Source organism: Andrena cerasifolii, chromosome 12, assembly GCF_050908995.1.
Source record: "Andrena cerasifolii isolate SP2316 chromosome 12, iyAndCera1_principal, whole genome shotgun sequence".
Taxonomy (NCBI): domain Eukaryota; kingdom Metazoa; phylum Arthropoda; class Insecta; order Hymenoptera; family Andrenidae; genus Andrena; species Andrena cerasifolii.
The window spans coordinates 6,718,603-6,743,131 of NC_135129.1; the positions used below are offsets into that span (position 1 = coordinate 6,718,603).

At 51.8% G+C, this 24,529-nt stretch overlaps 2 protein-coding genes across 14 annotated transcripts in view; both read right to left on the reverse strand.

The window, feature by feature from the left end:
• Dati (zinc finger protein datilografo) overlaps positions 1 to 3,659 on the reverse strand; it is a 59,476-nt gene extending 55,817 nt beyond the window's left edge. For 12 of the 13 annotated variants that reach the window (XM_076824058.1, XM_076824047.1, XM_076824057.1 and 9 more), the window contains exon 1: positions 351 to 2,127. In XM_076824058.1, coding sequence (XP_076680173.1) covers positions 351 to 1,445 — 1,095 coding nt within the window. In that variant the 5' untranslated portion in view covers positions 1,446 to 2,127. Of the gene's footprint in view, positions 1 to 350 lie in introns of all 13 variants that reach the window. The other variant, XM_076824055.1, reaches the window with a different exon arrangement.
• A 25-nt stretch (positions 3,660 to 3,684) lies between these two features.
• Positions 3,685 to 24,529, reverse strand: part of LOC143375194 (uncharacterized) — a 29,745-nt gene continuing 8,900 nt past the window's right edge. The window contains exon 2 of the mRNA XM_076824082.1: positions 3,685 to 3,823. Within this exon, the coding sequence (XP_076680197.1) occupies positions 3,745 to 3,823 (79 nt within the window). The 3' untranslated portion in view covers positions 3,685 to 3,744. The remainder of the gene's footprint in view (positions 3,824 to 24,529) is intronic.

Consider the following 24,529-nt stretch of genomic DNA (forward strand, 5'->3'; position numbering starts at 1 on the left):
AGTTGCGGTTCTGATTGGGAGTATTGAGAGGCTTGTGTTATTGTCGAGGGTGAAACGAGCGAGCAGGGAGTATGCGTAATACAAGGTTCCGCGTGACGCGTATTTTTCTCCGCGCTGGCAGAAACTGTTTGAAAGTATTGTCCGGCGTCAGTCGGCCCAAGTGAATGACCCTATTTATCGGCGCATTATGCACTTTTATCGCGGTTGCCTCGTCCCAGTTATTTATCTGTTCTCTCCGGGGCTACGGGCGAGGCGTCTAACCGAGATCGAGAGAATAAATGCGAGAGGAAAAAAGGAAGCAGAAAGCGAATCGTATGCGGCGCGGTAGAATCGCCGAACGGTGTGCTCACCTGCAGCTCGTTGACGAGTTTCTCCGTGAGGCTGGCGTCGTGGGAGTCCTGGCTGGTAGCGCCCGGACTCAGCATCGCGTTCTGGGAGTTTTGCTGCTGGTTCGTCGACATATTCATCACGGCGAGGGCGCCGTTCTGGGCGATGCTGCCCCCCATGTTCAGCGCCTGTTGTTGCAGATTTTGTGTCAGGTTCTGGGCCTGCTGTTGCATATTCTGCGTGAGATTCTGCGCCTGATGTTGCAGTCCCTGCTGGCTGAGGCTCTGGCCGAGGTTCTGGCTGAGATTCTGCGCCTGGTGCTGCATCGTCTGCGACAAATTCTGCGCCTGACTCTGGATGTTCTGCTGGAGGTTCTGACTAGCCTGGCTAAGATTCTGCGGTTGATTGAGTAGCTGCTGTTGCTGTTGCGGCGACAGGCTGGGCGTCAGACTTTGCGCGAGATTATGCTGCAACGTTTGCCCCAGGTTCTGTTGCATGTTCTGAGTGAGGGCTTGGCTCAGGGCCTGTCCCAAGTTTTGGTTGAGCGCCTGGGCCGCCTGTACCGCCTGGACGGTCAGGGACGGGCTGGTCTGCTGTGCCTGAGCCAGGCTGTGGAGGCTCTGGGCCATGCTGGACGCGATGGCACTTTGGTGGTCCGCCTGGGGCGACGGGGTCGTCGGCGCCGGGGGAGATTGATGCTGTACTCCTTGAGGCGCTTGTTGGCCCATGGACATTGCGTGCTGTTGTTGCTGCTGCATCTGCTGCTGCGGGCTGCTGCTCTGACCTAGTGCTGTGTTAGCGGTCTGCTGCACCTGCGAGACGGCTGTCTGCTGCTGCTGCTGTTGTTGTTGTTGTTGCTGCTGCTGCTGCTGCTGCTGTTGCTGCGGCTGCTGCTGCTGCTGCTGCTGCTGCCCGAGCGGACTGTGCATCTGCTGCACTTGCTGCTGGTGTTGCTGTTGTTGGGTCGAGATGGAGATAGGGCTGTGCTGTATCCCCGGCGAGTGCTGAGGTGGCACTCGTTGCGGTTGTTGCCAGTAATCGGACATCTTGAAGACATGTTGACGCAGCGCGTGAAGGTTGGCAGCCGCCGCGGTGACGGCCGAGGCCTGCACCTCCATGGGTTCCGGCTCGTTGTCGAGGTCCGGTTCCGGAGAGCTGCAGGGATCTTCGTCCTCCTCCTCGTCCTCCCTCTCGGCGATGTCCTCGTCGTCTTCGTCGTGGATCCTGACGATTCTGTCAGCCTCTGGCCCGACCGTTCCTCCTCCAGCAACTCCAGCAACACCAGCAACACCACCGCCACTTCCAACGCCGCCACTTCCACCGCCTCCACCGCCACCTCCTCCGGCTCCACCGCCACCTCCTCCACCTCCTATCCCACCCCCCGAATCGCCAGAGTGGAAATGATTCCCGGGATGATACTGATGATGATGATGCTGTTGAAGGTGATGGTGTGGACGGGACTCTGGACTTTGTCCCTGTTGCTGCGGCTGTTGTTGTTGATGCTGCTGCTGCGGCGGCTGCGGTTGCTGCTGCTGCTGTTGTTGTTGCTGCTGCTGTTGTTGTTGTTGCTGCTGCTGCTGATGGTGATGCTGTTGCTGGTGGTGGTCCAAGCCAAAGTCCGGTTGGGCTTGCGTCTGGGCACGTAGGTCCAGGGCCGCCGTCGCGTCCGAAATTTTGAGGCCTTCGCGAGAAGCCCGGGCTACCCCCTTCCGGCGCAGCTTGCCCGCTTTTTCGCACCCCTTCCGGTAAGCAGCTCGACGGCCGGCACACTTCCGCGCTCGCCGCCGTTCCTTCCTATCTTCCTACCCGCTCTATCGCGCTCTCCTTAGCCCAGGATCGTCCTAAGGACAACGATTCTCGCTCGACGTGGGCGGCGGGCAACGTCAGTTACTCGCCACCTGCTTCGACTTCCCGGGCCTGCTGCTGCTTCTGCCTCCCGCTTCTTGGCTCATGAAACTCTTTCCCTCGATACACCTTCCCTGTTGTCCTATTACCTCTTCGCCTCTTCGTCCCCTGCCCGAGATAACTCTTCGGTCGGCGGTCGAGCTTCTGCTCGGCCTCTTCTGCTCGATCTAAGCAGAAGTCTGGTTCGATGTTGGAAACGTGTCTCCCGTAGCGCGATCACCGATCGATCTTAGATTCTGTCACTGATCGTTCGCGTGCGTATCCGCGGTTCGGCGTATCTCTTCTCCTCTCGCCTCTCGGTCGACTTCTTCAGATCCTCCTTCCCCTGGTCTGCATTTGCTTCGATGCGTCTGAGTTCTCGTCGAGATTACGTGTACCTGAAGGTGTACGTGTGTACGTTCGTGTGGGTGTGGGTGTGTGGGTGTGTGTACTTGTTAAAGATGCGCGCGCGCGCGAACGGACGTCCTCCGACACTGTGGAGAACACCCTATTTCTTTGTTCTATCTAACTTAAAGTCTATCATACACTTAAGTTCTGGTTAAAATTCAGGATTGCCCAGCCCGGACGGTGTGAACGAGAAGGACAGTCCGTGCAGACGCGAATCTTCTCTCTGGACGAAGTAGAAGCGTCGTGGGCTCGTTTGCGCTCTGCCGGGTGAGAAATCGCACTCCTGGATGATACTGCTCGTCCCGTTTTGCCCTGAGTAGTTCGTAAGCCCCGTTATGTCGATGTGGTGCGTGTGTGTGCGTGTGGGTGCGAACGTTCAAGCCCTTGGTTCGTTGGAAGCGTAAAAAGAAGGGACTCGCCCGTCCACCGTGTGAATACGTGGTGTGTATGTGATTTCTTCGTACCGGGACGGCAGTTCTTCTCCTCTGTCGCGAGATTTCGGTGTCACTCGGTCCGCACAGTGCAGTGTGTCGAGGTTGCTGCCGCTACTGCTTCCGCCGCTGCTTCCTCTTCCGTCACGACTCTTCTTCGTCCTGTTACTCGCGTCCGTTCACGACTCCTCCTCGAAATGCGACTCTAGGGTTTTTAACTCTTTAAAAGGAATTCTATTCGATTATCGATTAACCGCTCGTCGTTACCGATAAATCGTCGATGGTAGTTGTGGTTGCTTCTTATTATCGTTTAGGTTTAATAATATTGCACTTAGGTACACTCGTTTTTTGAACACACTGAAATATATATGTATGCGGCGCGAGGTTCTCTCTAGCGAGCTTCTTCTTCCGATTCTTCTGCCTCTTGCTCTCCCTTCCTCTTCCTTCGCTCTTCTTCTTTTTACCTTCACTTCCACCTTTCCTATCCACCAGTTTTCCACTAGCTTCCTCTCGTCCAGATTTCTCTTCTTCTTCGTCTTCTTCTCTTCCTCACTCTCACTCTCGCGTTCTCGCGCTCGAAACTTCCTCTCTCTTCGCTACTTGAAATCACTCTCGTCGCAACCCCGCTTCTACGCGTCTCGCTTTCGCTCTTCTTTTGCTCTTGTGTTCCTCCGCTTCTTCTGCTTCGCTCGTCTTATTCTGCTTCTTCCGCTTTGTCCAGTCTTCCTCTCCTGCGCGGGAATCTCTTGCTGCAATGCGTCTCCCGCTCGAAGCTGCAATTCAGAAAGAAAACGCTATTTTTATGCCGATCCTACGTTATCCCTTGGCCGCGTATCGCGCTAGTCAAGCCACTAATCCTCGCGCAATTTCTCGTTAGAACGCGGCCGAGGCATGCAACTAGGCTATCGTTTAGAAGGCCGAAGGGTGGTTATAGGATTTCGACAACCTCGCACTGAACGCGACTTATGCTACTCGACGATTTCGCGCCACGCTTTGCCACTCACTGGAAAAACTCAAACTGTCTTCGACCCTTCGTTTCAATCCCTAAAGACACGAGCATCGACCTCGATATGCTTCGATTCGCGGCAAACGGACATCGAGGGCGAGGATCGGGACGTGAACAAGGGAGAAGGAACACACGTTACTAACAATTGCACTTGAACGAATCTCGTCGATCGTTAATTCTCGAGGAATAAGTTCGATAGAGCACGACAAGACTCTATCACTCGAGGTACTTTGCAGCAAAGGACGAACAAATCGCATTCTTCACTTGTCAACCCCTGTATTTGCCTTCACGGTTCCTGCAGTTTCACGACAACTGATTATTCTGAAAGGGTTGCTTTCTGTTGACACGTGAGCCGCGAAACACTTTGCCGTCGCGTCAGCGTCGGTCACCGAGCTACGCGAATCGTTGGCGAAAATTACGGAAGTTTGACAGAGAGAACGGGGGGAACGGCACAGTTGTTCTCGTTTGATAGATGCTGAATGGAGAGAGGACGCGATCGAGATTGAAAAATTATAAGCCAACCCCTGAAATTATCATTCGATATTCTGATTTCACGCGATATCCCGCTTTCCACGGCTCGACACACGTTTTCCTATGCCGGCGTAATCCCGAAGCACTGTGTTTTTTTTTGTGGTTTAAACGATTCCCGCCGGCTATTAGAGGTCCGGTAAATATTTAGTACGCGAGCTCCTCTCTTATTTAACCGGATTACCGTTCGATGAAAACGAGCTGCACGCGATTCGGCGAGGGGTATGAGAATTCCTTGCCACGATTCTGCTCCAACAACGCTTCGAAACTCTTCCACCGACGAACACGCGATTTCACATAGCGAGAAAAATTCTTCGAACACAACGACGGCTGGAAAATTCAAGGGGACTCGTGTAAATCGAGATTCGTCGCACTGCAATCGTAGGTCCGTCGTCACCTTGCACGCGATCATCCCCATCGTTCGCGACATCGACACGCTCAGTCGTCGCTGACTGATCTCCCGTGATCGCGATCTTTGCCGACCCTTCAGTCGAATCTCCCATGGATCCGCGAACGAGAGGCAGAGCAGCCAATCGTCCCAGTAATTCCTCGTTGCGAGTTTTTCCGCTCGTCGTGCCGTATCTTATAGAGGCACTCCATTTCCGGCTTGTTGGCGGGATTAAGAACGGACCGAGCTGTCGACGATCACGACGAAACACTGCTGACGACGATGACGTGTACCGGGCATGTCAGGGAAGTCGGTTTGGAGGGGGTGGATCAGCGATGGTTGGCCGAAAGAGGGGAAAAGTGACCAAAATCCCCGGTGGAAAAAAGAAACAATCGACACGGTGTCTCGCGGCCACGTTCTCCGTCCTCGAGAAGACGAGGGTGGTTGTCACAATTTTCTCTAAGTCCCACGACAAGTCGGAGCACTGCGAGGGGTACTAAATCGCGAAATGGGAGGAAAAGTCCAAGATCTCCTTACGTTCCGATCGGATCGAAGGGTCTCTCGTGTCGACAGGGAGAGAAACGTTGGATCGGTAGCAGTGGTAATATGCAGTAGACGAAGGAAGCGATGATCGCGCGTGAACGCACTTGGTCGACTTCTGTTCGAGCAGTGGAATGTGCGGAGAGTGTCCGTCAGTGGCAAGACGATGCGTTGCTCCAAGTATCCCGGTGTAGTCGCGAAGACGAAGGAGCACGACGACGACGACAACGATAACGACTCACGGCGACGGTGAGGACGACGGCGACGGTGACGGCGACAGCGACGGCAACGGCGACGGCGATGGAAACGGCAACGATAACGGCAACGACAACGGTAACGGCAACGACAACAACGGCAACGACTACGAAAACGACAACGACGCGTGTACGAAATATCGAGGAAAAAGCTCTCTCCTCTTCCGCGTTCTCGAGTCCTTGACGGAGGAGGAACCGAAACTGACTCGGGTCTGCGGCTCGCGAGAAACGCTAAGTCCTTCTCCGTCGGCGGGGGCCGGTGGTGGCGCGCTTCTCAGACCGCGTGCGTCTGACTAAAAGCCACCCCCTCGTGCCTTAAAGAACGCGTGTTCGGGTAGGGGCGTTGTCTTAGGTGGTGCGCGGTCGCGAAATTTCTGGCTGCCTCCGGCTCCCTTTGCCAGCTCGGTTTTCCGCCTAAGAGGCTCGCGAGCCGGGGTCCGAAGGACCTGGGCCCCGGCCCAGGTCACCCTCGACCGACGTCCGACCCTTGCCAGGTCCTCCCACGACCAAAATCTACCTCCGAGAGGACGAAAAACTGAGCCTTCCCTAGGACAGCAGTTTTCAAGCCACCCCTCTTTTCCTTTGCCCCCACCAGAAAGCCTTGGTCGAGGCGCGCGCTCTGTCTCCCCCTTTTCCTCAACACTCGGCCACCCCTCGCGTCCTCCCGCTCCTTTTGCCGTCGAGCTACTCTCCTGAGTGCTCGGTGGGTGGGGGACTCTCCGCCGACGTCTCCGACGGGGGTAGCCCACCTAAGGGGTGAGAAAGAGAGTGGGGCGTTTTCTCTTTCTCCCTTTCCTGCTTTTTCTCCTTCTCGTCCCTTCTCCGCGGCTGTCTCGTTTTCCCTCGATTCGTTTTCCTCCAACCTCCCCTTCTCCCGCTAGCCTTCCCCCTACCTTCGACCACCCTCTACCCTCTATCCTCTCTGAAGCTTCTCTCTCGAGAAAACCCTCCGGAAAGGCAGGGTGCAAGAACTCGGATCATCCTTGTGTATATGTACCTGGACCGCCGATGCCACCCTCCGCGTCGGACCCGGCTCGCTTTAACGCGAACATAAACACGCGCGCGGACTTATCCTCGCTTCGTTCTTACAAGATTGCCCTTGAAAATTCCGCCCGAACTTGGAGAGCTCGAAGACGCAGCGAAGCGCGCGATACGTCACGCTCTCTCGACCAAGTTCGCGGGCGTCTCGTCTCGTCCCGTCTCTCGATTCCGAGTTTCACACCGGGTCTAGTCTGCACGGAACACGGCGTGCGTACGTCACGAACCGACGAATTCGACTGACCGAAAAATTGCTGTCGGCCTCCACTGTAAAGGGGGTGGTGTGTAGCGGTAGTCTGAGGTACGAATAAAAAGAAGGGGACCGTCGTATAAAAATGGCCTCCTCCCTTATGCTCCGTATGGCCGCACACGCGTGACTAACTAGCACGAGGGGGAGTGGGACGCGCTTTCTTTTTTATCCCTTCCCACTAGTCCGACCCTTCGAATCTAACTTTTTTCATCCACCACGATATTCTACGCTCGACCGTGTCCGTAATTACCTACTCTAGCAAACTCGAGATTTCAGTGGCTCCCGCGAAAGCTGCTAGATCACGATCGAAAGATAGATCGTCGACCTCGACGAGGACGTCGACTTTGCAGCGGAGGCGCCGATGTTCATTTCATAGTCGAGGGTGGTCGATGGTCATCCTGTTCGTCTTACGCATCCTCCTCGTCAAATAGACGGCCCCTTCTCTTCTTTTCACCCCTCCTCGTCGTGGTCGTCTAACGTGTTTACCCCTCTACCGGCTAAGCTTTCCATCCCTCCCCGAACGCTTCCAACGTCTTTCTCCCCTGCTCGTTCTTCCCTACCGTCCCTCTCCTTCCATCTAGCTAGCTGTCACTTACTCCCGCGCGCCAACTACCCTCCACCCCCGGAGGGTGAGCCTCTTCTCTCCTTTCCTCCGCTCGCTTTCGCTCCCACCACCGCGCCACGACCCCCACGCGTCGCATTTTTACGCTGGCCTCGTCCTTTTTTCCACGTGTACGCCACGTGGAAGTGTTAGTCCAGAGGGCGGAGAAGAGCAACACTTTTTTTTCGCTCCAACCCCCACCGCGACCGAGCGCGTCGTGTCACCACGCCACGTCGCGTACACAGCGTCCACCCTCCGCGACTACCTGTCACGAGACCAACGTCTCTCCACGCTTCAGGTGGACGAATACCAGCAAGAAATCGGCCCTCTGCCTTGCCCTTCGTCCGTTTCGCTGCCTTTACGCGACACGCGCTCGTCCCGACGACAAGTCACCCGTGAAAAGGCCCGTCGCACAGTGGGACGGATCGAATTTTAGGTTGGCATTCAGTTCATTTCTTACATGTTTCACCATTTAATGATTATAATCTAAGATTACAGGTAATACATTGTATAATAAATACAATAATCATTTTTTTTCTCGTCGCTCTTTTTAATAATGGGACTTCAAGAGTCCCTTCATGTTGATTTCCATATATATGGATCGGGGCTTATTAATAAATTATTTAGAACATCTTGATTTGTCATTTTTCGGCTGCTTTTTTTGCGTATAATTCGCAGTAGTTTTTAAAATCATTATTTCGGGCGTTCTGAGCTTCCTCAGTTAAATATTCTAAAAAAAATTTTAGATTTCCATTTTTAGAAAATGATCAGCTTTTACACTTGGGAATAGTTTTAGTTAGGCTTTTTCTTGTAATGAAAAATATAAACACTTATATTCTATTGCCAAATTAAGATTTTTTGTTACCATTTTCGTATTTTTCTAAATTAAAAGAATTGTTCGTATTTGTCCGTAAATTCAAGCATACCTCATAACTCTGGATAGATTCAATTTCACAAAATTCAATTATTCATATGCGACCGCATCCGAGCCTTTCAAAAATTGATATTTTTTTTGCACAAACGCAGGTGCAAGTCAGGAGAAATATACTATTTTTCTCCAATTTTTTATTTGCAATAATAATTGTGCAAATTGAATGTTTTTTACTTTAAATTACACTAACTGAGTAATGTTCAAATATAATAATAATGAGTAATATATGTTGGAAGTGAATTTATTAATAAGTCCCGATCCATATGTACGAATGTATATACATGGAAATCAACATGAAGGGACTCTTGAAGTCCCATTATTAAAAAGAGCGACGAGAAAAAAAATGATTATTGTATTTATTATACAATATATTACCTGTAATCTTAGATTATAATCATTAAATCTTGAAATATGTAAGAAATGAACTAAATGCCTACCTAAACGTCGATCCGTCCCACTGTGCGTCGCGTCGCGGCTTTTCGTCGTCGTCTCTCTCTCTCTCTGGCGTTCTTCTCGAGCCTGGGGCGAACCCTTTCCCCACGCGACGACCGTGATCGCTTTGAAAATCCATGCAGAATTTTGCCGCGCGACGCAGGGCGGGGGCATGGACGGTGTTCGATAGAGGTTCGACACGGGCGGGCCTCGATCTATCTGTCGGCGAATCTGACAGATGTCCGTAACCGTGCGAGCATTTTTCGGCATGCACGCATCTGCATAAACACGCGAAACGGCAGCGCGGGGGAGTGGACGGGACGAAGGGCCCCTGTACCACGATCGCGATCGAACTTCCGGCCGCGACAGCCTGTTACCGAGGTAGGAATTTGCGGAGGAGAAAGTACCTACGCGCTTCCTTCGTTCCCATGTTGTACCGCGGCGCGCCGTTTGCCTCGTGATTTCTCTCCCCTCGTGCCTCTCCGACCAACTACAAACTGTATTCCATTCTTATCTGCCGAATAATGCCACGAACTGTGCGTCAGAGCCGGCACGTGGAAAGGCTCCCCAATTTCTATCGACCTGCTTTCCTATCCGATGATTCCTCGTCTGCGAGTCGGTCGGACCTATCTACCATCAAACAACCGGGTATCCATGCAGGATTACCCGGGGTTATTTTTTCAAGTAGGCCGCAACTTTTACCGCGGGGGAAAATACGCACGAATTTATGGACTGGGGCGATAAGTGCGCGGGACGGGCGTGGAGGGAGGACGCATTGGGCAATCGAGGCTCGTTTTAAATTTCAAATGAAGCGGCAGGGTGAAAACAGGTGAGAGTCGAGTCGCTCCTTGACGAAGGGTGGGTGGATCGCGAGCTATATGCGCACATATGCACCGGCCAGCGAGCGTACGGAACCGTCCGGCCAACGACCAATTGCACCTACGTACGTGCACACGTTCATGTAGCATTTTAGATCCCAATCCCGATCCCGATTCCCCCGATTCCCCCGATCCCGATCGGCAGCTGGAACCTCGACGAACCAACCGACACAGAAGGATACTCGAGTCGAGTCAGGTCGAGCCGAGCCAAGCCAAACCAAGCCAACTCGAGCCAAGTCGGTGCATACGACGTGCACGTGCACTTGCATCTTCCCCCCTCTCTCTGTCTCTCCCTCTCCTTCTGCCTCTGCACGGCACTCTTTCTCTCTGTGAATCGACTCGATCGACTACCCTGATAGAACGCACCGCTCTGCGTAGGAAGACATTTGTCTTCTGGCCCTGATCTTGCCTTCTTTCTTTCGATTGTCCGCCTTCTCAGCCGAAACGAGACCCTCGACCCACTCCGCCCTTCTCTCCCTCTTTTCAACCGTCTCCGATTCAAGCGTTTTCTCGATACTCTTTGAACAGTCGACGAGATCGCGCCACCGCTTCCTGCTGTGGGTATAGAATTTTCTGGCCCTCGGTGGCCCCGCCATTTCTTCGCTCGCGGTGTCTTCCTTTTTGTAATAATACCCCTCGGAGATCTCCGCCTTCTTTCGGGGCAGAAGAGCGATAGCCTTTGCCTCGGTTCGTATCTCTGATTCTGCTTCGAGTTTCGTGTCAGAAATGATAAAGTTTGAAAAGCCGGTGGCGAGGTCTCGTTTGCTGTTCGTGTGAAGTCGCCTCGCCGATTCATCCCCTCGCGAGAAAACCACCCCGTGGAGAGGTGACGCCTGGTGGCGAGCCCGGGAACAGGGGTTGAACGAGTGCAGAAAATGGTGACTCGTTCCTTAGGTTTCTGTCCGTGCTAAGGTTCGCGGGGAATATCGATCGCTCGGGAGCGGAATGATCCTCTCCTGTTCAACGACCAGGGAGCACGAAGCGCGCAGCGAGATGTCCGAGAGGCACGATCTGTTCTCTTTGTACTTTTTTTTTTTAAAGAAACTCACACGTCTACCTACTTCTGAAAGCCGATGGGGCACCGAACTTCCACGAAGGCACGCCGTGGGTATTCGCGTCAAGTAGTGTTTCCTCGATTACGGACCGGAACGACGAATCAGAGGGACAAACGTCACACGAACTATCGAAACTGCAATCCGGATTAAGAATTCTAACGGTAGGAGTGCTCGGCAGTAGGATGAAATGAGCGACGCGTCCGGCGCATTACGCAATGAAAGAAACAAATGAAGCTTAATAGAAAAACTGCCCGCGCTAGAAAAACCGTTCCATCGTGCGCTTAGTACAGCTGCGGCAGAAAGTGCACGCACACTCGCCTTTCTACCCTCCCACCAACCATTACCCCATGGAAATTTCGAAAAATAATGGAACGTCGCAGGAATTACAGCCGAGCCTGCGTGCAATCGCGCAGGAATTCCCTGGCTGCGGGGCGAAGCGAGAGTCGAATGTGTCAGAAGAAGTCTGCCACCCCAAAATCTGTATAGACACGAACGCGACATGTCGAATTTGTCGAAGCTGTGTACACGAGCCGGCTGTTGACAACGATCAACAAAATCCGCCCGTGCGATGTACTGAACGTCCCATTCGGCAAACATCGCTCGGTCCACAAACTCCGGGGTCCAGCTACGAGTTTAATCAAAAATTTCGACGACGATTACCGGTGTACAGGCTTCGCGGATTGGAGGGAAAAGGGACCGTGGAGGCAGCGCGCCCCGGAATGGATCCCCCTGGTCAGAAAAGAGGCTCGAAAGGGAAGCATTAGCCCGGAGGAACTCTCGATTTTATTAATTGATTCTGACAGAAAATCGGGCGTCCCGTGCGCGGGTGGCCCCGGTCTCGTAGATATCGGAGATCAAAGTGTGTCGGCGTGGCGCGGGCAGTCCGCGCGACGAGGCCGTGGAACGTTTCGTCGCTCGCACTTTTCCCGACTGTACCACCACCGTCGTCGTCGTCTCTGTGGCTATGTCAATAGGAGCCAATCTAAGTACATATGCACACACAGATGCAACGCGACGCGCGGTGCACGCTGCGGAGACCGTGATGCAATCGTGCCTCGTGCCTCGTGCAGTTTCGACATTCTCTTTGCCCCGCGCGATGCACAAAGTGCGGCAACGAGTGCCACGGCAGAAAATTTTCTCGATTGATGCGCTTCGATTCGGCGATCGGCACCGTCCTGTCCCTCTGTCCGTTCCGTGTTTCTCCTCTTCCTTCTCCCCCTCCCTTTCTCTGTCAGGCAGATCGAGCGATCATCTCATGGGATCTCGCTGGACGATCGCGTTAAGGAGACTAGGCAGTCAGAAACTCGATTTTTTTAATTGTTATATTCTTCGAAAGTACCACCCTTCTCGAGTAAAATGCCGTTTGGTTTACGTTAAAATTCGCAAAGTTAAGGATTTTACAGCCGAAAAAGTCGAGCGCTTCATAAACCGTTTCTGTGCGCACGCAGGTAGACTAATTCCTCTTTCGAAACTTTAAACGCGTTTTTCTCGGAATCATATTTCCTCTTCGTTTTGCAGTGATTGCGAAAAAACGGAGGTACAAGTCGATTTGAAAAAAATTCAGCATATGTGAAACACGTCTAGTTACGACCTGAACCTACGCGTAAGTTTGTGGGAGTTTTGACAAAAAAATAAATAAAATTGATCTTTTCTCTGGCGAAAAATCAAGTTTCTTTAAAATTTGCCGTTTTGCAGCCGTCATTTTTATAGTTTTTATTTTTTTTTCTTTTTCAATAGGTTCAGGGCAGAATGGGAGTCAGGGCAAAGTATCAATTTCAGAGGTTTTTTCACAATTCAATTTCTTACGGCTAGAATCACTGCAAAATAACAGCGGCTACAGAAAAAACACCTATATATCAGGCAACTATAGCGCTGTCATACATATCTATATATTATTCAAATAATTTTTTTTTACTGTTTATAGTATTGACAAACTTTACCCAAAAGTACTAGTCACAAATCGTATTCATCTCCTTCTAATTAATTCGCAAAAAATACTTGATTTCCGAGAGATCTGACTGCCTATTCCCTTTAAGCACAGAGAGAGGGGAGAGACGGAAGATTTCGCCGCGGCGCTCGAGTGGCATTTTTCCGCGACTCGCGACGAACGCGGTGATAAGATAAGAGAACGCGTATCCAGGATCAAGGTGACCAAGATAAGGCTATAGATCGAACCGTGTCACGAATCAGTCGGCTGACTGTCGCTGTTCTAGATTCTAGATACGCGTAAGTAGAAGTGGAAGGCTTGGAGCGGACACGGGTTTCGCGAAGAAGCAGCATGGGAGGATCGTCGTTGAACCACCGGCACCGCCGCCGCCACCGGTCAACGACATCGTCGATGATTCCAGCGGCATGGCGATTACTTTGGTCGCAGCCAGCGAGTCCAGGTTCCGATTGCCGATATTCCGCGTGGGGTAGAATAAAAGAGGGGTGGCGGTGGGGCCGTTAATCGCGTCGAATGCGAACGGTCTGGACGGAAATAGCCGGCCGAGCCTGGCGAGCGATCGTCGAAAGTTGGGCGGTTTTTTGGGGGTCGAAATGCAGTCCGCCGACAGGGTAGGGGAATTTTCCGTGGAAATCATCGACGTGTCCCGGGTCATCGACGAGCTCGAACCCGGAACAGGGAACAGACACGCGTGCAAACGCGTGTGCACGTACTAGTAGGTGTAGGAAGGTGGTAGGTGGTAGGCCGGTGTCTCTCGTATATATATCGGGGTGGTGGTTCCCGCATAGAACGCCGTGCGACGGCCTCCCATTGGCCGGTCCGAGGGTGGCTCGCTGCAGTCATCGATTCAGGCAGTCATTGGCTGACTCGGCCCCGGCCGCCATTTTGAATGACTCCGGGATCAATACGCGGGGTGTGGAAAAAAAATGCATGCAGGCCCGCCACCCTCCCCCTCTCGCTCACGCTCTCTCCCTCTCTCTCTCTCTCTCTCTCTTCCTCTCCCTTTCCCTCACGTCAGCTTTCCTCTCGCTCACCCTAGCTCATGCTACCACCGACACCGAGTTGCATCGCCTCCTCTTTCCACCGAGGGGCACCCTAACGCCTTTCCGCTCCTGTCCACCACCCCCTGCTGGCATTCCCGGCGCAACGACGCCGACCATCGACGAACCCAGCCAAATGGGATGATAGACTCTCTAGCTCGCTCTCTCGCGCCCACGTTCCTACACGTAAACCATGCAGTTCAACCCCTCGCTTGAAAATCATCGAAAAAATGCCGGACGAAGGCGCGCTGTTGCCGGTATCCCGCGCAACCACCCCCTATCCGCCCACTCTCTCTCGTCATTCTCGCTCGTACGTAACGCTCGCGTGTTGCGCGTCGCTACGTTGCATGCGGCGGCCGGTTTTCAAGCCAGTCCTTCGCTTGCGAAATAGGAAATTTCAAATCGAACCCCTGCACACCCTCCCATCCTCCTACCCCACCTACTCTCCTGCTCTGGTCGCGCGTCTCACCCCCTGATCATCGGCTTGGCTCCCGGGTCTGGCAGCGGTGCGTCATCGTTGCACGGAAAATAAAATGATTTCGAGCGGCCTGCTCGCTTTGCAATTTTTCTCCACCACCCCCCCAATCCTACCGTCTCCCTCTCCACTGCCGCGGCCCATGTGTCGCAGATTTTTTCCCCCCTCGTCCGTTTCGACGCGCCCCGTTTTCGACGATAAATTCTAGCCGACTAAAATTCGCTGATCCTCTGTTTCAACGATCGCGATTTCGAGACCCACCCCCGCCCCTGTATACGCGCTTTTTCGCGTTCGTTTCGCAACGATTTCGCCGCCATTTCCCCGGGATAATCAGCTTTTTTGAACAGCCCGGTGATCGAAACCGATACCCATTCGCTGGCTGACTTAGGAAATTCTCGTTACTTTATCGTCGTTTTAAGCAGTTTTCTGCTTCGCGACTTGCCGGTTTGCAACAGGCGGCTTCTCGAGCGCTGTGGAGTATTTCGAGGCTCGGAAATTTGCGGTACGGGCGAATTTTTGGCTCGATACTTGGGCAATTAGCGAGTGCAATTTTGGTGTTGATTAGCGATTGCGCTTTGTTTACACATCGGCGGTCCACGCAGCGTACGCAACGTGTCGTCGCCAGCCAGGTAGCCATCAGAACGTCGCGTACCGCTTAATAATCTGCGAATTATAATGATAATGCGCCTAATGGCAATAGTACGGGGCGACGGTAGTGATTACGGCGTAGTTGCTATGATTACGGACACTCTCGCGTTTAACCGATTTACTGTAATAAGTGTTGCAGCCGCGGCGAGCGCGCGGTGCTGTACGCACGAAAGTGTACAATTACGGGAGGCAACTTTTGCGGCAGTCGCTGCTGGGTGTGCCATTCCGTAAAGGGATCTGTCATTATTGCGACGAGTAAGACTGCTCGCGAACAAAGACCGCGTCCGTGTGATTTAGATGGCCCCGACCGACGCGGCGCGGCGAAGAGATCGCGGACGATCGAGATTAGTGCGAGGCGTTTTTCATGAGTGGAAATGTAGCGGAGTTTCGGTAGCTGTATTTAATAGTAGAAAGAGCATGCAGCAGGCCATGCGAACGTTTGTTTCGGCTTGTTGGTTGAGGTACTTACGTTTGGAACCGAACTAATTGAAACAAGGACATAAGGCTTCTCTTAGTAGCAACGACTTTTAGATCACATTTTTAGTTATTAAGAATTTTATCGCTTTTCTTCATGTTTCGCGTTTAAAATTTACGTTTAAAATCTAAAGTTTCTCAAAACTTGTTAAAAATATACTTTAGTCATATCTTTACAATTTACTTTGTTAGGCGTCTAAAGTGTTTTTTTGTATTTTTTTTTTCTTAATTTATTCTTTTTTCCCCCCTGTGTCTCCTGCTTGTTCCTTCGACAGTGTAGGTATACTCTTCTTCTCCTTAAGGCAATGCTTTTTTTTGTTTAAATTTCGTTTCTTCTCTTTTTTTGTGCTTTTTTGTATATTTTTTTTCTCTTGGTTTCCTATATCTTTTTCCCACTTCTTCCTTTTCCTTTTCTTCAGTTTCCTCGTCGTCTTTTTCTTACTTGTCGTAATTTCGAAATGAGGATCGCTCGAAAGAAAGCTTGTGTTCTATTTAAGTAATCGAGTCCGGTTTCGGCAGAAACTTAAGAGGAGTTGTTCAGACTTTGTGTTTCACAGACAGAAATCGGTGCTGGTTTCGGAAACGGCGAAATTAATTTTTCAATGAAATAACTATGACAACACATAACAACACAGTGCGACGCGTCTGAAACAGAAAGAATACCGGTGGGGGAGCTCGTCGAGGACCCGCGTCTTATCCGCTGACCGAGATCGATTCGATCCGACGATCTACGAGAATCGACGCGGTTCGCAATATCCGATCGAAGGACCGAGGTGGATCGATAAAGAATTCCGGAGAAAAGCTACAAGTCTCGGTTGATCTGATTTCTTAAGAAATATAGGAAATATCATGCCAGAAATAAGGGTGGAAGTTTGAAAAAAAAAAAAAACGCGACTCGAATCCGCGACTCATCATCGGTGGTGGAAGACCGTGGCGTCCGGTATCGAACGAAAGGTCTCACCCTCCTACGAGGGAGAGAGGGGGGTTAAGTAGTCGGGCGTTAGGGGTTCGAATTTCCCGCGGGACGAAAGGAAAAAGCTCTGTTATAAGAAGAGGCCCACGTGACTCGAGGAACGAATGAGCGTCTTTGCCACCCCCGCCGCGGACACCTCTTTGCCACCCCCTCCAGCTCCTCGTTCCCCTTCTAGGGAGGCGCGCGGCGTCGCTCCTTGCGCGTCGTGGTAAGACGCGTCGGGACGCTGCTTCCGTCCTCCTCTCCCTTGCGTCGGTTCTCGCTCGTAGCCTCTTTCTCTTGCTCTCTCCTCGTGCTTTCCCGGACTTTTCTCCCCCACGTGCTCCTCGCGACTCGCCAGTGTCTGCTGGCACGTCGCGGGACGGTGATCTTGGGTAGAAAGCACAGAGGTCTCCTTGTTGCTCCGCATCCGCGCTCCTCCTTGAACTCTTGCTCTTGCTCTTTCTCTCCCTCCTTTTCCTTCTCCCTCTCTCTCTCTCGTCCTCTCTTTATCTCTCTCTCTCTCTCTCGCTCTTTCCCTTGGGGGCCTTCACCTCATCACGCGCCCTCGACCCCGTTCGCGAACGCGACGATCTCACCACCGGACGTGCCACGATCAACCGGCCCGCGCGCGCTCCTCGGTCCTCCTTTCTTTCTTTTCCATAGACTTGGAACGCGGCTCGACGCGCCCCCGCGATCCTCCCGAAGACTCGGTCGAGCGGCCGCCTACGTCCGCGGCCTCGGCCCTCGCCTACGAGCACCTCCCGCGCACCCGACACCGATTTTCCCGGCGATCGCGATACGGAAACCGGGCGTTTTAGGAAATTTTCGGTAACCTTTGATAGAGGCATTGCGAGCATCCCCGTGTCTGAGTAGCAACTGCGCCGTGGCCCTGTGCCGGGCACCCCCACCTCACCTCCTCGCCGACTCTATCGCACCAACGAGCCAGCAACCCTCTCTCGGACGCGCGCCCCTCGACCTCCCCAGCACACCCGCGGCCCTCCTAGCCTCTCTCTCGGCCCGCGGCAGTCCTCTCTGCCGGACCTTGTCCCGCTTCAACACCACCCAAACCACCCCAACGACCACCCTCGCAGCCAGCGCTGCTGCCCCATGCGCTGAAGCGGCTTTCTCTGCGCTCTCCTGCGTTTGCGTTTTGCGCTGCGCAAACCCGACACCCCGCCAGGTGGACGGCTCGGCACGGTGACCACTCGACGCCTACGCCGATCATCTCGTACGCTCTGTCCCCCGATTCTATCCGTGTATCGTCGTTTCGGGACAATCGGCCTCGTGGATATGCTTCGTTTCCCTCGACGGAGCAGTTCTCAGGACGCTGTCCAAAAGTTGGTCGAAGGATCGAGGGTCCTCTGTTCTTTTCGACCTGCCACCATTGGGTGGACACCAACCCCCTCCGCCGTCGTTTGCTCTTTCGAGCCTTATCCGCGCGCCACGGCTGCGTTCGTTTTATCGATTGTTTCGATTGGTACGCCGGCGATTCGGCTCGCACGTTTTACGACTCGTAATTCGGCCCGGGCTTCTGCGAGGAGGCCTGGGCCTTCGCAGCGAACGCGCCACCGTCTATGCATCATTTCGGGCTTACAAGCTGCAGCTATGTTTTACCGGGAGTCCTTCGCGGAAGGACGGTAGTTTTTATGGTCAATCGAGAAGACGACCATAGAAACCTCTCGAGTAAAGCTGGGATGAAGAGAGAGCTTGAAAAGGGGTCATGAGAGGACGAAGCTCGACAGAATGCTACTGCTGACCCGCCCTCTGTTTAAACTACCCACGGTGTCGGCTTCTTCCCGCCATTGGCCGCTCCTGCGAGAGGGGTCGTCAAAGAAAGTCGCATTTTTCGCGAATTACGCGACCAAGGGCGGCGGGGAATTGCGCGATAGTTTTCCAGGCATCCACTTGCCGGCTGTTTACGATGCTTCGTTTCCACGACAGAGCGGTTTGTAAACGATGAGGGGTGGCCTCTCTATCACACCCAATAACGATTCGGAGGCGTTATCGCGGCTTTACATCCCTTTGGCCCCGGCGTGACAGTAAGGTTAGCACGCCGTTGTTGCGTACACGCCAGAATGGACTGCACGTTCACCATCACATGTATTTCGAATACCGGCGTCGACCGCAGCTTGCCTCGTCCTCGCTTTATGAGCGACAGTTCGTCTCCGTGACAAACACTCAACGATCTTTTACACTAAATTCTTGTACTTCGTTCTATAATTCGGTCCACAGAAAAACTGGGGGCATGAGAATTTTAAAATTATGAGAGCTTTGAAGATTTTAGCGGAGATCGGGGCTAGTTGATAAATTTATTTAGTTTCATTAAAGTTTTACATTAAAGTTTTTCATGCAGTACGACCTATACGACTGAAGTTGCGGTAGATAACTAATTTCTGTAACTTATCCCTAGTCTGGGATACCAGGACCGTAGAGGAAACCTTCCTGAGCTTCAAAAAAATTATGTTGGACAGCTCTCTCTTCTCTGCTGGCAGTCATAGCCTCTTTAGATACAAGGGTCGAGGGAACGACTGCCGGCCACGCTGCGGCCTTAAACCCCTATAACTCTGGGAGTTTTTCGAATTTCACCTTAATCTTTTAGAGACATATTTTCGAAACCCTAAAATATTTGAAAATCAAAAAAAAAAATAGAATTTTTGGGTAGAATACCCCCTTAAGGGGGAACGCCACTGTGACGGCCGGAAAAGTAAGCCATATTTAAGAATTTTTTTCAGGAATAATTTACAGTTTTCATAGGAAATTTGTATTACCTACCTTTAGTACGCTGTCTTAAGAGACTATGCAAAAAAATAAATAGAAAAATATCCATAAATTATAATATATTCATTAATCATCTGGACCCCCCTATCCCGAGCTGGTCGAATGTGTAACTATGGAACAGCAGGTCTGAAATCAAATTTCATTTTTTTTTATATACTATATGAGTGTAGTTTCCGTTGTACGTACGGATTCTTTGATCGAAAACAAATTTTTTGATACATGCTCGAAAAACTGTCCACCTTATTTGCGGATTTTTTAAACTTTTCTTCTAAACCGCACCATTTTTACAAAAATAATTTGTTTAAGAAATCGGTACGTACAACGGAAACTACACTCATATAGTTTATAAAAAAAAATCAAATTTGATTTCGGACCTGCTGTTCCATATTTACACATTCGACCAGCTCGCGTGGGGGTGTCTAGAAGATTAATTAATATATATTAAAATTTATGGATGTTTTTCTATTTATTTATTTATATAGTCCTTAAGACAGCGTACTAAAGGTAGGTAATACAAATTTTCTATGAAAACTGTAAATTATTCTCAAAAAAAAATCTTAAAAATGGCTTACCTTTCCGGCCGTCACAGTGGTGTTCCCCCTTAAAGCCACTGCGAGTACACTTGCGCTTCCGAGCAGTGGACCCGTGTGAACATTATTTTCTCGTCGCAGAATCTGCCAGCAATTTTTCTGAATTCCACCCTCCACGTTGGCGTTATGAAAGCCTTGGCTGGTTCGTCGTGGCGAATAGCGATCGGGGGGTGTCAGCGCGACGCTACGTGCCACGCCACCATCCCAACGATAAGGTTAACATAACATCGTTGCGTACGCGACGTAACAGAGTACGTACACCGTCGTATTTCGAATCCTAGCGGTGACCGCAACTCGCTCCATCGCGTTTCCACGGGGGTTGATCGACAACCCCCAGAACGGCGTGCCTCGCCTCTGGAAATTCTCGGGCGGCATTCCGTAGCGCGAGCCTTTCATCGATAGACCAGATCTTATTACGACTGTTGCCCCGCGCTGCATACCTGCAAATCGTTGTGCAACTGCATCCTTGCATGTTTTCCTCGTCAATTATTGCGCCGCAGAATTTTTCGAAACTCTTCTTCCATGGAAATAACGCGACATTCTGTTCCACTCAAAGATACTTGTCTCATCTCGCCGCATTTTTTGCGCCGCGTAGAGACAAGGACGAGGTCTCTACGCAGAGGAAAACTCGAGGAGGGTTGGCCACCGATAGAAAAGAGGGACTCGAGTGACGACCCTTGAAGCGTCGTCTTCCCAGCGCCAATGGCGGTTCCTCGTAATTGTATCGATTGTCTTAGAACGACACTGTCCCCGACCGTTGAGCGTGTCCCAAAAGGTGAATGCCGCTTCCCTCCCTACAGTGGCCCCTCCTGAACACCCCTCGCGGTATTCTCCTTCGGGCCGACGTGTCAGGCTCTGACTCCCTCCCCCTTTGTTGTTTCGTTCGTCGAAAAATAAAAATTCCTAACCGGATGAAAGTTTGACCTGGATCTTTTTGTCGACCGCGCGGAGGGATGGGGGGTGCAGGGAGATACAATGGTACCGTTAAATTTGCATACGCGGACAAGCGGCAACGTGACATGCCGTAGATCCCAAACGCCGCGCCTCTTTCGTCGTCGACATCGACGTTCCTCCGCGTCGTCGACCACGGCGCGAGTTTTTCGAAGAAAAGGATGCGATGGAAGAATTTCCTCGTGGAAGTAGTACGAGCCAGTGTTTGGTCATACCACTTAGGTCAGGGAAACGAGTGACGACAAGACGCGAAAGAAAACTGGCCTCGCAGTTGGATGAAACGGGGATGATGAAACGGTTCGCCCCTCCTCTCGGGCGACCCTTCGCTAGGATAATCATAATAAGGACAGAAGGACCGGTTGACCAGCGGATAGAGCCGCTGGGGACGATAAAACAATCGAGGCTGATTTTTTGTCGGGCCAGCTGCAGCGGCAGACCTCTGTCCCTGAATCGACGGATTCGACCCCGCTGGTGGACGGGCCATCCGAATTCTTTCGCGCACCTTCCCTTTCACCGCGGTCCGTCCGATTGTTCTCCTTAACCCTTCGCCGAGGATAACGATCGCCGCCGAAGAGAATCGTTGAACCCTACCGGGGGCAAATATTCGCGGAGGAAGAGTGGACAGTTTCACGGGAGCACGAAGGAACCGTCCCTGGATATTAATTGAATATCGAGTCCTCTGTCTCTCCACGCTCCGCGAGGTCGAACAATAGTTTCGCCGCGTTATTTAAAAGCGAGAAAAGGAGCAATTCGCCGAGGACACCCTTTTGGCCGGCCGCCTAATGATCGGCGGACAAGACGGCCGGGGGAGGACTGGAAGGGAAGCTCGATGGCTGACTGGTCCTGGGTAATTAGTAAAAACAAAGGAGAAGCGCGAGGAGGCCGCGAGGGGACCGCGAGGAGGTGAGCAGGCCGTCCGACAGGAACATAAGAAAAGCGGCGCGCGACCAACTCAGATAAAATCTAAATGGGAAAGTAATCCCTGAAAGCCGCGCGGTGGAAGAGCCGCCCGGGAAGGCAGAGAAGGAACTCGGGACGGGGGTGTAGAAATATTTTGGCCACGCGACTCCTTTTTCGCGGTAGGTCATGGTACCTGGGATCCTCGCGTGGTCTTCCTCGATGTAAACACCTAGCGTGCGATGTGACCTAGCAGCGCTATCGGGCTAAGCGCGAGCTTAACCTAACCCAACCTAACGTGCCGACACACGGCCACGCGCACCCACACACCCGCACGCGCGCGCGTGAAATACGTGTGGGTGGCCCCTATCGATTCCGGCCTGTGAAAATAACGGAATCTCGTGGCGCGCTTTCGCCAACTTCCGCGCGCCCTCCACGTTGCTAACCAGCCGTTTTCCACCCCCGCCGGCCGAGCAGCGCGGCGGGGCCATGTCGGCAGGCCGAGCGGAGCTAATCAAATGAAAACAAAAATCACGGGCCAACATCCGCGCAGAAGAAAGTTACGCGGCCAACTTTTACCTTTTTCGCCGCAATTTGCGGCCGATTCAACCGTGAGCCACCCTCCAGCTACCAGCTATTCTTCCACCACTTCTTCCGTCCCTACCTAGCCAACACTTTTGCTACGAGATCTTGGAACGGAGATGGAAAACGGGACCGAGGGTAGGGTGTCCCTTATAATGACTATTTTTTTTTAAATTTAATTCCTTTTGGTGTGGTAAACCTGATTTATTTCCTTTTGGTGTGGTAAATATGTTTGCAAAATTTCGGCTCGATCAAACAACTCTAAACCCTGCCTCAAGAGGCTCGATGTTTCGAACGAAACTACGCTCTTGCAAACAGCTGTTTTTAAACGATTTTATTCAGCTTCGAAATAAACATGTAAATGTAAATGAATTGTAAATCCACAAACACTAAAAACTAGTAAATAAAAAATATTTGTAGTAATAACTAAATGAAAATGCACTAAAAATTAAAAAATAATTATTTTCCAGGAATCTCTGTTCCAAGTGTACGATTATTTTCTAAAGGACAAAAAAAAATAAACGGAAATAAAGAAAGTTTATAGTGTATCGTAACTTTGAGCTTCTTGAGGCAGGATTCAGAATAATCCGATTGTGCCGAAATTTTGCGTACTTACTTAGCGCACCAAAAGGAATAAAATTAATGGGCATCCTATCATTTTTGTTTAAAATTATCAATGGCATGGTGTGCAATCTACGCGTAATCGGGTTAATTAATTTTAATGTCCGTAGTAGGCCCACCAGACATGCCGAACTATTTAGACCTCCTTTCTACACTTCCAGCTTTGGTCATGCGGACTCCTTACATAGGATCTGCAACCTGGCCAATTTGCTTCGGAACGAGATTGATCTCTTCCATGGATCTCTTTCAGTATTTAAAGCCAGCGCATACAGAGCGTTTAATCACGTTTAGTATTTAAAATTTTTTATATTCTGTTACTTTTTAGCTTTACTTTTGTTTGGCTTTCTTTTCTTCTGTTTTTTTTTTTTTTGTAACGCTGTGTCTCTACTCTGCGTCTTTTTCACCTTCTTCCGTCAAAAATTTGGTCGCACTTTCAATTTTAAGGAAACCCTAACCGAGAGGGTAGGAAATTTTTCCTTTCCACGGAACCTTCTCTATCCTACCCTGCATCACCCCTTTCCTTATCAGTCTCGATAGAACTTGCTCTCAGCAATCACGATTTACCAGAATTATTGCTGCTCGAAATCGTCATTGGATAACAGTTGAGCACAGTCATACTGCCGGGCCTCTTTCTTATGGAAACGTGCTAGCTCCGAAAAAGGTCGAGTCAATTTCCTCATCTCGAAAGCCCAAAAAGTCCTACCTACGTGCATACATATGCTTGGATTGAAGTTCGCAGAACGAGCCAGTGGCGCGTACGTACGCCACCGTCTTCCTAGACCAACAAATCTCCACCTCCGCCCTCGTCGGCGTTAGCCACGCTCGAAAAGCGATTCAATTAAACTTTCGGCTCCGTGTCGTGCTGGGAGTGATCTTCGATGCCGCGCGTATCGGGCACGCGGCAAGAGGGACAAACGAGCAAATAATCCGCAAAGCACCGCGGGCAGGCCAGATGTCCATTCTCTCGAAGGTATACGCGTAGCATGTGGATAATCGGAAGAGTACCGGCGCGCCGACCACGCGGCGGCATATGCCCGCTACCTCCGCGAGCAGCAGCTGCACTCTTCGTTGTCCAAGCACCGCGATTATGCGCCGTAATCCCACCGAATCGCGCCCGGACGGGGAGCTGCGTTATCGTCCACGGACCGTGCCGTTCCACCAAACCAAATGTCACTCGCTGATTTTTCGAGCTTTCGGCCAGAATCGCGGCTGACTGGCCTCGTTTCGTCTCGAGGTCACGCCATCGTCGCCCTGGCCCCTCATTGTTCGCAGCCTCTTCCTTTTGTGCCCGAGTTCTCCGCTCTGTCCTCGCCGGAGAACAAAAGGGCTGCGAGCCCGGGGAAAAAAGGGAACCGGAGGACCTAAGACATTGTACTCCCATTGTACCCCCCTCTGACGAATCTGCGAAAAGTGCCCGCAGACTAATTTCTCGGCCCCGCTGGCTCCCTTCTTCCTCGACCCCTTGCAATCTTTGACGCTCGCTGCAGTTTATCGTCCAAGCGAACCCGCCAGACAGCGCAAACTTTTCCATCGCGGGCACGGAAGAATCGCCGCGCTGATTGCGCCTCGCGGCTCGCTAGTCCCTCGGTTTTTCCCAGGGAGGCGCACAGTGGCGAGTTCGC